The sequence below is a fragment of the Cryptotermes secundus genome, unplaced genomic scaffold (assembly GCF_002891405.2).
Source record: "Cryptotermes secundus unplaced genomic scaffold, Csec_1.0 scaffold426, whole genome shotgun sequence".
Lineage (NCBI taxonomy): Eukaryota > Metazoa > Arthropoda > Insecta > Blattodea > Kalotermitidae > Cryptotermes > Cryptotermes secundus.
The window spans coordinates 729,995-743,173 of record NW_019744113.1 but is presented as its reverse complement, the minus strand read 5'-3'; the positions used below and the strand labels follow the sequence as shown (position 1 = coordinate 743,173).

Genomic DNA, 13,179 nt, shown 5'->3' with positions numbered 1-13,179 from the left:
GGGTATATCACATCTAGTTAGTTTAGTTAGTTTATTGGGGGGTTGGGGGTGAGAATGAGTCCATTTTGTACGTCGGCCACTAATTGGCCCATTGTACCAAATCTGGACGATAGAAGATGTGTGTGGAGCAGTCGGTGAAATGGGAATTGGCAGAGAAAACCGAAGAACTCGGAGAAAACCTGCCCCAGTGCCACTTTGTCCACCACAAATCCTACATGACCTGACCTGGGGTCGAACCCGGGCCTCCGCGGTGAGAAAACGGCGACTAACCGCCTGAGCTATGGCACGGCCGACCCCATCGCATATAAACAATTCTGAAAAAAAAATTGACTTTCAATTTGACAAGTGAGGCATTTCCCAGAACAAAACAACTCTTTCTACCTTCCTATAAGGAAGTGCTCACAAGGGTAGCAAGAAACCCATGTTTAAACTTCAACTGGGATCAGAGATTTTGAAAGTGTGTAATGCAACTCTTTCCTTGTCAGTGAACCAATTAAATCGTTCTGTCAGGATTTGAATGCTAAGCAAAGACTGGGTTTCTGTCTAATGGAATTCATATATTTGCTAACAGATAACACAACCAAGCAAGATACTGAATTTTGAGGCGTTGTACAAGACTATTGCAAACATGCGCCTATTACATTCGTCATTCCTCTCCGTCCGCATATAGCAATTCGAAACCCGCTCAAAGGATTTTCATAAAATTTGATGTTGGGTTCCTTTATTAAAATTTGTCTATATATACCAATTTTGATTAAAATTAGTCTACAGTGATGGATTTTATAAAAAAAATTAATATTCCTACCATTTTTCTTGAAGTCTTGAGGTTTTCGAGATAGGTAAATCAGAAGGAGCTAAGAAGTATGTTCGTAACTTGTTAAAATTGTACTACCATTTTCTACCCTTTAACCTGTATGGTAGGTTTTAAGAAACCTGTCACAATCTGATGGGAACTGACCTGGTTTGAACATAGATACTGCTTCATAAATTCACGTAATTCGGGCATACCTTAACAGATACAATACATCTGACTTTAAATTCTTTCTCCGTTTTACTATTGGCAGATGCCTCTTTACTAACCTTGATTTAAATTTAATAAAACAATCTGGCAATTACCATAGAGTGTACAGCAGTAGGCTTGGAAATAAAAGAGTCAAATCTGGGGGGGGGATGAACGGAATTAAAGAATAAAGGAATATATTTGAATGGGCAAAATATTTTTTACATATGTGCCCCTCTGTTTTGCATACTTTTGATGTCCCTGAGTAAAGTAATATTTTCTATCAGATAAAAGATAAATCGATATTTCATGAAGTTAACGGCTTTTGTTTTATATAAATTGGAAGTAAGTGTAGAATATAATATCCAGTTAACTGCGATAAAATTTAACCCTTTCCATGCTGTTTTCATAAAAGGAACTCTTTTGTGAGAACGTAATTTATGTTATGTAAAAGCTACAGAAAATCAGTCTTAACTGTCGTCAGGTGAAGGAAAACTCTTCTTTCACTACTAACACTCTAGAACAAAATAAATTCGGAGGATATTGATAACGGTATCCAAGAAATATAAAGATGCAAAGCACGGATAGGGTTAAATAACAATGGCGCAACAATAAATCAATACATTACAATAAAGCCACCCTCTGCAAGATCTAACATATTAAAACAGTAAAAATCTCTTCTTTAAAAAGTCTTCATAACATACATTTTTATTAGAACAATTAATCTCTTGTATGCAGAGGATCACCACCAGGAGAATGATGATACGTTAACTGGTGGTGATTCACTGCAGTTGTTGATGGAGGTGTCTCAAACAGGGACATCTTCAGTCGTTTGCACTTAGCCCTTCGATTCTTAAACCAAAATTGCACATTCTTTGGCTCTAATCTCGGGAACTTCTGTCGGTAGGGCATTCGATTCAGCTCCTCTGTGTACTTGAGAATCAGGTTATGTGAGGGGTGTGTGTTGAGGGAAAACCACTGCTCTAGTCTTGGCACTTCCGTTACTGGGTCTATGAATGTTCTATTGCGTTTCCGTCTCTCGTCTGCTGAGGCTGCTAGGGCCGACAGGTTGAGGCCCCCAGAGGAGGAAGGTGGTGTGGCTGGCCCTAGACCGTGATGACCGTGGTGCTGGTGGGCTAAGCCAGGGATGTAGTGGCTCATGTACATGATGCTATGAGAGAACATAGAGTTGGGTACTAAAGGAAAGCCTGCAGCCGCTGCTGCTAGCCGATCCAGGTTCGGGGGGCCACCACCACATGGGCCCCGAGCTGCTACGACCATGTCTGAAGGGCTGGGGCTACGAAAAGAACGCAGCCTCTCCTGTTGGCGATTCAAGTCTCCAATTCTAGCAGGATGCATTGTACCTGTGAACATATTAATCAGGAAGCATAACCGGGAAATCTGGTCCCTCACCTCAAGAGAAGGATACAGATTGAGGGCGTTTGCAGATAAGGGGAGATCAGTCAGACTTAAAGAAATAGAAAATGACAGAACGATAGAGAAAATTGCATACGGAGGAGCAATCAAATATAATGAAGGTAGTTTCAAAGAGGGCGAGATGATTGGGGTATGGAGCACGCATTCACAATTTTAGTTGGAAGAACATAAGGGAAGACACAACTTAGTATAAAAAGTAGATGATAGAAAAATGTTAAAGTAATCTTAAAGCTGTAACATGTAGGGACATTGTCTGGATTCATTTGTCTCAAAACGAGGTAAGAGGTGGGCTCTTTTGAACACTATAATGAACATGCTGGTTCCTAAAAAGACAGGGAATTTATTTAGTTCCCGAGGGAGTATCTACTTCGTTAAAACTTTTAATTGATTGAACACAAGCAAATACATCACATAGTGAATCCTGCAGCATTGTGCAAATGTGACAAACAAGCGCAATAATATTTTGAATGTAGGCATTTTTGTGGAGCACGAACTTCGTAAATTTTGTGTATTTATAAATTATATTGTTAGTGCTGCTATTTTTTACTGATCACAATAGCTGAATATTGTAATTAATTGCATCAATAAATCAAACTGAAGGCCATTAAAAAGAAATATCTTGTAAGATATGAAATTTCCTTATAATCTTATGATAAACCCACTTAATAATACAAATTTTAGCTGTTTAGGTTTCGTCATTTCAGTCTACGAAAATATGTATTTAAAACCAAAACTGAGTAAATTCACTTATAAGTGTGAGAGACGAAAGGGAGACTACCGAATAAAAGAATGGGGAAAACACCTATTATAATAGGTGTAAACTGTAAACACGTCTACAATAATTATTGTAGACGTGTTTACAGTTCTGTTGCTTGGAATTGGCTATGGGGCGGAACACATTGCAAACATTTCCGTTGTCAGAATTGTTGCGTAACATAGCAATGGACTTATTACCAAGAATCTTTCTTCGCGGGAACTTGTTTACCAACCCGTTGCCTAGCAATGGGTGTACATACAAAAATATTAAAGACTGAATATATAAATCACTTCTTAATATTGTGACTTGATAGTGACTATAGACGGAATTTTGACTGGTAATCGGGTTTATTGGACAGTTACTCCATTGTTACCGGCTACAAAGCTGTTGCCTAGAAACGGAATATATGCAGAGTCGTTCCCTAGCAACGGCTGTCACTGCTGGCTTCACAGTTCTTGCCTTAATGAAATATGTCATAATATGAATTAGGTACAGGAAGCACGTTCAAGAAAATGGGTTATGACTTTGTTTCCTCAGATTACTATCTCAGTTTCCTTTCTTAAAAACAAACTTTAATATACAGGGTGTTAGACCTACAAGGTCCGCATTACCTGAGGTCTGAGCATCATAGAGCAATACGAAGGATTTCCGGCATAGAAAATGAGCAATCGCCTAAACTCTATAAAGCGATATTAGAACCCTGCTAATTTCTGTCATAACTTGCACTTACCTATCTCTTCATCGTCATGTTCCAAGTCCCCTTTGTTCCGCCTGTCTTCTAAATCATCAAGGTCTTCATCTTCTTCATCTTCATCCATGTCTGATATCTCTTCACAATTCTTGTTGTCACTGTCATTGTTGTTATTGTTGTTGTTTTTACTAGACAATGATAATGAAACTTCGTCTGGCGGTTCCTGCTTGATCCCATCCATCTGCAAAACAAAATTATGAACATGAAAGGATAAAGAGAAAAATATGCAATACACAGCTTTACAACTCACTTTATTAGTTTTCTGACTGGCTGTTCAGCCCACTTGGGCCCTGGCCTGTGATTTTTAGTTTAATGATCATTTTACAGACGGTAGGACTCTTTGGAAGAGTGGTCAGCTCGTCTCAAGGCCTCTACATAAACACAGAATAAACACATACACATACCAAACATCCATGTGTTGTGTGGGATTCGAACCTACGATCCCGGCTTCCGAGCCTTAGACTACTAGGCTAACGTGACCGGCAATTTATTAGTTTAGGTGACTAATTTATGAGGAATGCCATAATTTCCTTGTGCAGTACGTCTAAGAGGTAATGAGAAATATATTTCAGATTTCGGTGATATAAATGTCATGAAACGGAAGAAATTTGAACACAGATTTAGGTGGACTATAGAAGGCTTATATACATCTTACAGAAATTTTCTTAGCAGATATAAACTGGATTGAACTCAGTAGTTAGGAGAGGCAAAGCCAAATGGAATTTGCAAATTTAAGAAAACGACAAAAATATTGTGACGTGGACGGCGCAACGCTCGGTAAAGCCCCTCCCCTCAAGCTGTGACGTAACAGCACTTCCAACAGTGACGTAACAGTGGACACCGCGGTTACAACTCTCGGCAGCGTTCCCCAGCAACGCCTGTACACATGACGTCACGCAACAGTGAAAGCTATCACGTAACTGTTCACGTAACAGAGATACTAGAGTAACAAGAAACCAGTCAGGTTCAATCTAGCAGTCGCCGAGTCGGGTTGTATCGAGTGAATGGAAATGACTACAGGAGAAGTATTTGTGATACTGCACATGGCAGTAGTGATGAAACTGTAAATTGTGTAAATGTAAGAGCGAGTGGAATAAAGTGGCTATATTCAACAGAGCGTGAAGTTACTTGTCGCGTGACAATATTATGTATGGAGTGCAATATTTCAGGCTTTTAGGCGCCGGCTTCTTCTTACAAGGGAATAACTGAAGGAAAAACAGCCGATAACAGTCTATTCTAAACCCTGGATGCGCTGTAGACACCTTCTGCAGAACAAACCTCCGATTAGATTCTAAAGGGTTCCGACGATGATGTATAATACTAGGTTTTCGGAATTTTCCATCGTCCGGTATTCAAGAAACTAGACAACAAAACGTTTCGGAAACAGATCAAGTTTCCGAAACGCTGTTTTCTAGTTTCTAGAATAGTGGACGATGGATAAAATCCAAAAACCCAGTAATTCTTAAACCTCTCGAAGTAATAAAACAGAAAAGTTGTTCTGTAGCTCTCTTATTGACTCACTTCTGACAATATATTGGATTTCGGTGACGCCTCGGCGTTGTCCTTATCGTTCGTGGTAAGAGACAGGGGGCCCGTGGGACTTCCTGTTCCTCTGTCTTCAGCTTCTTCTGCCGCCCTGAGATCATCACGTGGATCGCCTCTGTGATCGACAAGATCAATTCGTGGCTCATTGCGCATGATTTCATCTTCATCCTCCTGGTCGCTGGTCACAGCCGGGTCGTTTGAGTTTTCCGAGTGGTGGTCGGAGAGGAAGAGGTGGCCCCGTGTGGGGCTGTGAAGTGGCGTGCTAGGGCTTTTGATACCCTGGGGTAAGAGTCCCTCTTGCCCCAGCATCATACTTCCCGTGTGGGGCGGACTGTGGCTACTGCTGTTATAACCGTTCAGGGAGATGTGACAAGGCAGGCCTGGAAAAAATACCTTAGTCACTGTAACACTTAGTGTTTGATGCTCTCACAGTTGTGGTATTGGAGATTCATATCTACTGGGATATAAAGCCGTGTAGTCCGATGAAAATTAACAAATATTTCGAAGGAATATGTCGCATCCATCTTCAGGTCTAAACGGTAAGCCAAGAAGCAAATCAGCACGAAGAAGGTAGCAAGTAGACTTGACTACACGTCGTTATATCCCAGGGCATACAACTTTACAATGTGACATCTGACTGTAACAGAAAGGGCTGCCAACGAGAATATGACAGATTAAAATATGAGATGTGGCAAGAAAGTCGGGGGACATAACACAGTCCCACTACCATAACATAGACTGCGAAGCCAATGCAAAGTTGGATAGCAGGGAAAAGAAACTGCTATAAAAAATCCGAAAGACTGCGATATCTGGAGGTATCCAGATATCTGGAGCTAGTATAGCGGAAGCCGGGCCGCGCCATAGCTCAAGTGGTTAGTCGCTGGCTTCCCACCGCGGCGGTCCGGGTTCGATCCCAGGTCTGGTCAAGTGGGATTTGTGGCGGACAAAGTGGCGCTGGGGCAGATTTTCCCCGAGTACTTTGGTTTCCACTACCAATCTTCATTCCACCAATTGCTCCACAATCGCCCTCACCTATCATCTGGGGCTGGTACAATAGGCCAGAAGTGGCCGCAGTACAAGGGACTTAGTCCCACCCCACTAGCAATAAAAAGAAAGGAGTATATCGGAAGCGAGAAGAGAATTTTGGAAAAAATGGGTGGGGACATATGAGAACTCCTTGTTCATAATATTGGGCAGTTAACTTACAGGGAAAGTTCTTTGTAATTTTAAAATGCAATACATCATAAGCAAATGCTTGTAATACTGCAAAAGCAACGTATTCGCTTTAGAAGTTTCAGTTAGCACAGTAAAAGGTAAAGGTAAAGCTATCCCTCTAACAGGCCGTGAATGCCCATAGGGTTGTGAGACGTCGAGGTTCCCACATTTTCTAGACAATCGGCTCACATATGTCGGTGAGGTTGTCAGCCTTACGCGCCGGCCGCCTTTTACCACAAGGAATGTTCCTGGTACTCATTTCTGTTAGAGGCCGAGTAGACCCCAGAGCCATGGTGCGGCTGGAAGGATTAGGTAGATTAAAAAATACAATGACTTCATCGGGAATCGAACCCGCGACCTTCCGGCCTGTAGCATAGTGCCTCAACCAACTACGCTACCGCGTGCCGCACCAGTTAGTAAATGCTTCGGACAGGAGATCCTCGACTGTTATCATGTAAAACCTCTGTCGAAGCTACGTATTGTGGTTGGTTGTGTGAACTTACCTGGGCCTACGCCCCGCAACTCGGCGCGTTTCTGTGCAGCTCTCGCGTTCTTGAACCAGTAAACCACGTTGTTGATGTCCAGAGGCTTCCTGCCTCGCCTCGACTCCAGACCGTTCAGTTCCTTCACATACTGCTGGATCTGCGACACGGGTGAAACATAATCCACCTGTATCACTCTTTCGACTGACTAACAAACTATTTTCGGTAAAGGTAGTTACAAGTCGGACGGGAAAAATTATTATTATTATTATTATTATTATTATTGGAGGGGTGGGTTTCTGCGTGCACTGCGACTAATAGTCTATTGTACGTCCCCCTTTGATATTCTACCAGCCGCCGTACCCTACCGGTACTGGTGCGTGCTATCAGCCCCGTTCAGCCAACGAGGTCGGCCCTCGGTACCCGATGCTTCCTCCATCTACCAGAGACATTGGAAACTACTTGGGCGGGAAACATTTTGCCTAATTTTGCTCAGAGGTCTCCTAGAGACATGAGGATCTTTTACGTGCCGTAAATCTACGACACGGGACCCACGGCTTAAGTCCCTCCCGGAGGACTTGTTCCCTGAATTTTTCCGCCCTTAAAAATTCCACGACCTCCGCCGGCTTTGAACCCGCGTATGAGGTGGGAACGTTACCCCTAGGCTACGGAGGCCGGTGGAAAATTACTATGTAATCAAACAACATTATAGGTTTAATTGACTAAAAGCTAACTAAAGAACTAAAAAAATTACTACAAAATAAATTAACAAAGAACTAATAAGGTAGGTAATAAAATAGAAAAGGAACCAAATAATAAACAAATAATTTACGAAATAAATGCAATAATTGATTCCTATACTACGTAACTAATATATAAATGTATAAATATAATTAACCAATAAACTAAAAAGTAATAAGTAATCAAAAAATTAACGGCGTAACTAATTAATTAACAGCATGATGCACGACTTTCTTGATAAGTTTATAGGTATTCAATCGGATATAAAATTTTCCGTTTCTATGGAAACCTGTGTTCGCAAAATTCCGTCATTGAAATCTATCCCGAGGCAGCTCAATCCATTAAAATCAGTTTCTGATTAAAAAAAAAAAAAAAAGAAAAACCCCCCAATTTCTGTATGGGAATTACATCTGCCTTTTGCATCTTCTTCATTTAGTCACCATTAAAATTCGTGGAAGATTATAAGTTGCCAACTTTATAATAAGATCTAAAAGTTTGTGACGGTAGTATATTGCTACAAGTGTTATGTTTTTGGACATTATCCATCGTCTTGTCTATTAAAAAAACGTCCCGTTTCTTTTTTTAAAACACAACGTTTCGGAGACTGGATTCTGTCCCCATCCTCAGGTAACACCTATTCAGTTGGGTTCAATAGACAGAGCTAGCCCTATCTTCGGACACCTACGCCAGTTTCAGAGCCTTCTCATTGCGCAATTGCATCCAAGTCTCTGCTGCTTCATCCTCCTTAAGTTCACAGCCTATAACTTCTCCTTACTACCTTATTCAGACATATGTTACGTTCACAAAGACCTACATTGGTCTGAAAGCTACCTCGGTCTCAGTCTTCTGGCAGAAGGAGAGACCATTAGGTAGCGGGCCCCTAGCGCAGGACCTGTGCTCACCTGTTGACGACTTGGGTGCTGGTTCTCAGCGAACCACCTTTGTAGTTTGGGCAGTTCCAATTCTGGGTCGAAACTAGTCCTCATACGAGTCTTCTGTGTGGGATATTGACTCTGAACTGTCTGCAATACAGAACACAGGTCAAATGATGTGTTTTCTGAAGTAATGGCGGTTAGTTGCTAATGTTTTGATTGTGATTTTTGATTACGGCTCCATGCAGTCTTTTAAATAGTTACAAGAGTTTCGGAAGAAGCTACTGCTTCCATCTTCACAGAAGATAGAACACGATACCATAACCCAGAAGACCATAATGTGAATTTTCATTACGGGCTTAAATCCCATAAAGACCACAGTTAACCTTCTTTCAGTTCTCCCGTCAAGTGTTGTTGCGCAGGTTTCGAAAGCAATCCTCCAAAAAACCTGACTGCTTCAGTCTTTTAAGAAAGGAGCCAAGTAAATGCAGGGCAGAATTATCCAATCCCTTGAGGCTCAGAGTCACAAATATCGAATACTGATTTCTGCTTTGTAAGTTTTTCTTGTGGATGCAGAAGTGTGTCTCCGCTAGTTAAATTAATTAGCTGACCAAAGTTACTTTTCATCAGTTTGAAGCTTGCGTGTCTTGTTCCTGTATCACTTTACTTTGGACAAGGAGACAGGCAGATTCAGAGAAAATTCGGAAAACCAAATCACCTCAGTATGGCGTCGGTATTTGAATATCAGGTTCCTTACAGCAACAAAACAATTTATATCGATGGTAGAAGAAACTCGCATAAACGTCATGATGACAAGACACTTTCTCTATAACCCACATATGGGTCAGTTTCATTCCGTATTCACAACCGTTCCCTAGTGGCGGAGATTAAAAATTACTGATATATGGAACTAAAATATAAATTAAATTCAAATTTACACACACTAGAACTGGAAAAGTTAGCAACAATAACATGTAAATTTTAATTTTTCCTCCTTTCCTTATTATGTAAAATTCTTTATGTGTATGTAGATCTGTCCGTCTTTGTTTCTTTTACCCATAATCGATCTCTAAAAATGGATGGAACTTCTTATAAGTGTCATTAAATCAGAGACAATAAAGTTTTATGCTTTTCAGTTCAGTACCATAGATAGTGCCAATATGGTGGTTATGCGAAATATTGTGCTGGAAACGACAATAGAGCCATTTACTGTAATTTAGTAATATTAAGGCATATGTGACTATCAGCACTAAAGATTAAGAAAATTTAGTCAATGTTACGTTCTCTCAGTATGCACAATTACAATATGGCAGTAGCTGAAAATCTATTATTATATTTAACATAACACTCGTTAGCGATAAATGAAAAGATTTATTGCAAATGCGCTTTAGAAAACTGGTATGGAGATATCACAAATATAACACAAAGGTATTTGTATTATTTATTTAGGTATTATAAACTTCCTGCTCACTGTATATTAAAAACAAATAAATTACACCGAGGAACACTCCCTATTCCTTGAATTTAGCTAAATATTCGTCACATCGAAAGAACATCTGCAATTAAAGGTTTATATAGTATACAGAGTGTTTCTCAATTACTGTCGGAATTTCCGTGGCATATAATTATTAAATTGGAAAAAACAAAATGAAACTGCTGATAAAATATGAAAGTATATATCAGAAAGTTTTATTTGGCAACGCTGTACTCCCCGCATTGATGTTTGGGCGAAAATATGACGTCTTAACTCAAAATGGCGACTCTTCAAAAGAAAGCAACGTGCTCACTTTGGATTTTGCGAACTAAAGTCCGTCATCATAATGAATTGTAGTTACAGAACTAAATATGGAAAAGATCCACTTGGTTAAATCAATTTCAAGAGACTGGTAGTATCCTGCACTGAAAAAACGCTGGAAGACCGAGCACTTCACAGGAAGATGTTGATTGAATCCTAGAAGCTTGGACATCTTAAGTGCGAAGAAAAGCGGGCATGTTGAAGTTGTTTAGCATTATGCAGTATTGATTTTCTAAATAATTAAACTTTTTGAGTTATGTTTTCATATTCCGTAAGTAGTTTTATTTCCTTTTTCTCCGGTTTGAAAATTATAGGCCACGAAAATCCCGACAATTTAGAACCATTCTGTGTATCATGTACCAGTAATTGCAACATTAGCAGTGCTGTTTTTTTAAAGAAATGCCTATAAAGGTGTTCTATTTGATTTACATATAAAATATAGGACTTCTTGAAGAGTCACTTCGTTGATTAAACATGTGCACAGATATATACAATCCCTGACTTTCATTTCATGTATTTTCTGCAACAAACGGGCAATATCTAAGCACCTCCCTTACTGCGATGGAGCCATCGCCCAGATATCCGTGACAACCCGTTAAGAGATAAATTTCCCAGCCGATGTATGCCATTACTTACCTGTAGCGCTGGATGTACGCTCTCAGGCAACGACGGCGGTCTGTCCAGTAACTTGTTAGGGGTTGAGGTATGGTGACTACCGCTCCCAGGACTGTACTGGGAGCCAGATTGTGGCCGAGGCATCGGATGGTGCTGAGAGCCGTGGTGTTGGTGCTGCTGGTGCTGATTTAGTTGCAGAGACCACCACTGTTCGAACTTTCGCCGACACTCTTCGCTTGGTTCCGGTATGTGGGTGCCTGGCACGGAGTGAGTACGACACAGGTGCGACAGTGTGAGCTGCCAAGGAGTGATGATTCGTTGTATTAACTGACTCTTATGCAGAAGATAGAAGCCTCAGCTCATATGGTCACGAAATCCATTATTTACTGCGTTCACAACACAATGTAATTGGACTCTATGCTGACCCGAATTTACCTACCTACCTACCTACCACTCGGCGCTACAGCCCTGGGTGAGCCTTGGCCTCCTCTACAACCAGTCTCCACAACCAGTGCGTGCTGCCATAGGAATGGATCAACGCATGATGACCCGAGGCTGGTTTCTGAACAAAATTCTTTTTACAGGATGAGGTTGTTAGCCTCATGCCCTGGAGGACCAAGGTATCTCTCTTATTCTGGACTCTACCTTTTGACATTTCCGGCAAGGGTGACCCTACCGGTAGTTAATTTTAAATTCGCTTAGTGAGGGGTGGAGTTCAACTGGGTTCACTCGGCACGGCGGCCACTGAGTGGCCTATTTTAGCCGCCTGCCCCGGGTGATTATGATGATGGAGAATTTGGTAGCATGAAGATTGGCAGGGGAAACCGAAGTACTCGGGGAAAACCAGCCCCAGGGCCACTTTGTCCACTACAAATCCCATTTAACCAGACCTGGGATCGAACCCGGGCCGCCGTGGTGGGAAGCCAGCGACTAGCCGCTTGAGCTATGGCGCGGCTTAACGGTAGTTAAACTACAGCCGGCATAGCTCTCCAGCTGACCTAAATGTATCCAGTTTATATGAAAACCTATTGTTTTAGCACTCACTTTAATATCATTTTCCCATTTAATGTTAGGTACCTCAAAGGAGTACCTGCTTTCAGCATTTCCGACTGAAAATCTCTATGTATTTCTCATCTTTTCCATTCATGCTACATATCTCGCCAATCTAATCCTCCTTAATTTCCTCACTCTAACGCTTCTAATATCAGATGAAGGGTACCTTAATATGTAATTTTCTATATAACCCTTCTGCTTCATCCCTCTCAGGTCTAGATATCCTTAACAGCTTTTCTTGCTTACAAAATCTTCAATCTATTGTCTTAATTTAGGTAATAATTTTAGGTGTACATAACCACATCCATACATTGAACTAGTGTTAATATTATCTTGCCTTCTAGGAATCTTAAAAGATTAATCTTTCCGCGTTGAATTTAAATGATTCCTAAGAAGATTATCAATCGAAAACTTCCAGTTACATCACAACAGCTAAAAGAACGTAACAATGTAAATTATACGTTACCATGGTAATATACCAGAAAATTTCTCTTTATCTTGTACTTTACCATTGAAATACATGAGAACAAGATTTCTTTGTGTGACCATGAAATTATACGAACAGAGGAATGTGGAAGTGCTGTAGAAACACATTTGAACTCAAAATGTCACCGAGCACTGTTCTACGAACTGTTCTCATGCTTGGATCATGCTCTTGAATCACTTGTGCACTCAATACGGAACGTAGACGGAATAAATGAAATATTTATTAAAATCTCGTTTCATTTATGATCCACATAAACGTCGCATATGTTTACGAATTTTCCACGAAAGCTCTCTCCTTCAGAGTGCATGATATACTGCGCCAGTAGTCTTAAGACGCTATGCGAATTAAGACACTGATTTAGTACGAGTGCCAGCCGGCGGTTATATAACCGGGGATTTAATAACCGGGATTAAATCGTCACCGCGCCAC

At 40.8% G+C, this 13,179-nt stretch overlaps 1 protein-coding gene across 1 annotated transcript in view; it reads right to left on the bottom strand.

Annotated features, from left to right (window-relative positions):
- Window positions 1-256: 256 nt before the first annotated feature.
- Window positions 257-13,179, bottom strand: part of LOC111874474 — a 197,286-nt gene continuing 184,363 nt past the window's right edge. Inside the window, exons 6-11 of the mRNA XM_023870001.2 lie at window positions 11,232-11,507; window positions 8,831-8,950; window positions 7,209-7,347; window positions 5,467-5,870; window positions 3,925-4,126; window positions 257-2,364 (exon numbers count right to left, since the gene is read on the bottom strand). Coding sequence (XP_023725769.1) covers window positions 1,721-2,364; window positions 3,925-4,126; window positions 5,467-5,870; window positions 7,209-7,347; window positions 8,831-8,950; window positions 11,232-11,507 — 1,785 coding nt within the window. The 3' untranslated portion in view covers window positions 257-1,720. The remainder of the gene's footprint in view (window positions 2,365-3,924; window positions 4,127-5,466; window positions 5,871-7,208; window positions 7,348-8,830; window positions 8,951-11,231; window positions 11,508-13,179) is intronic.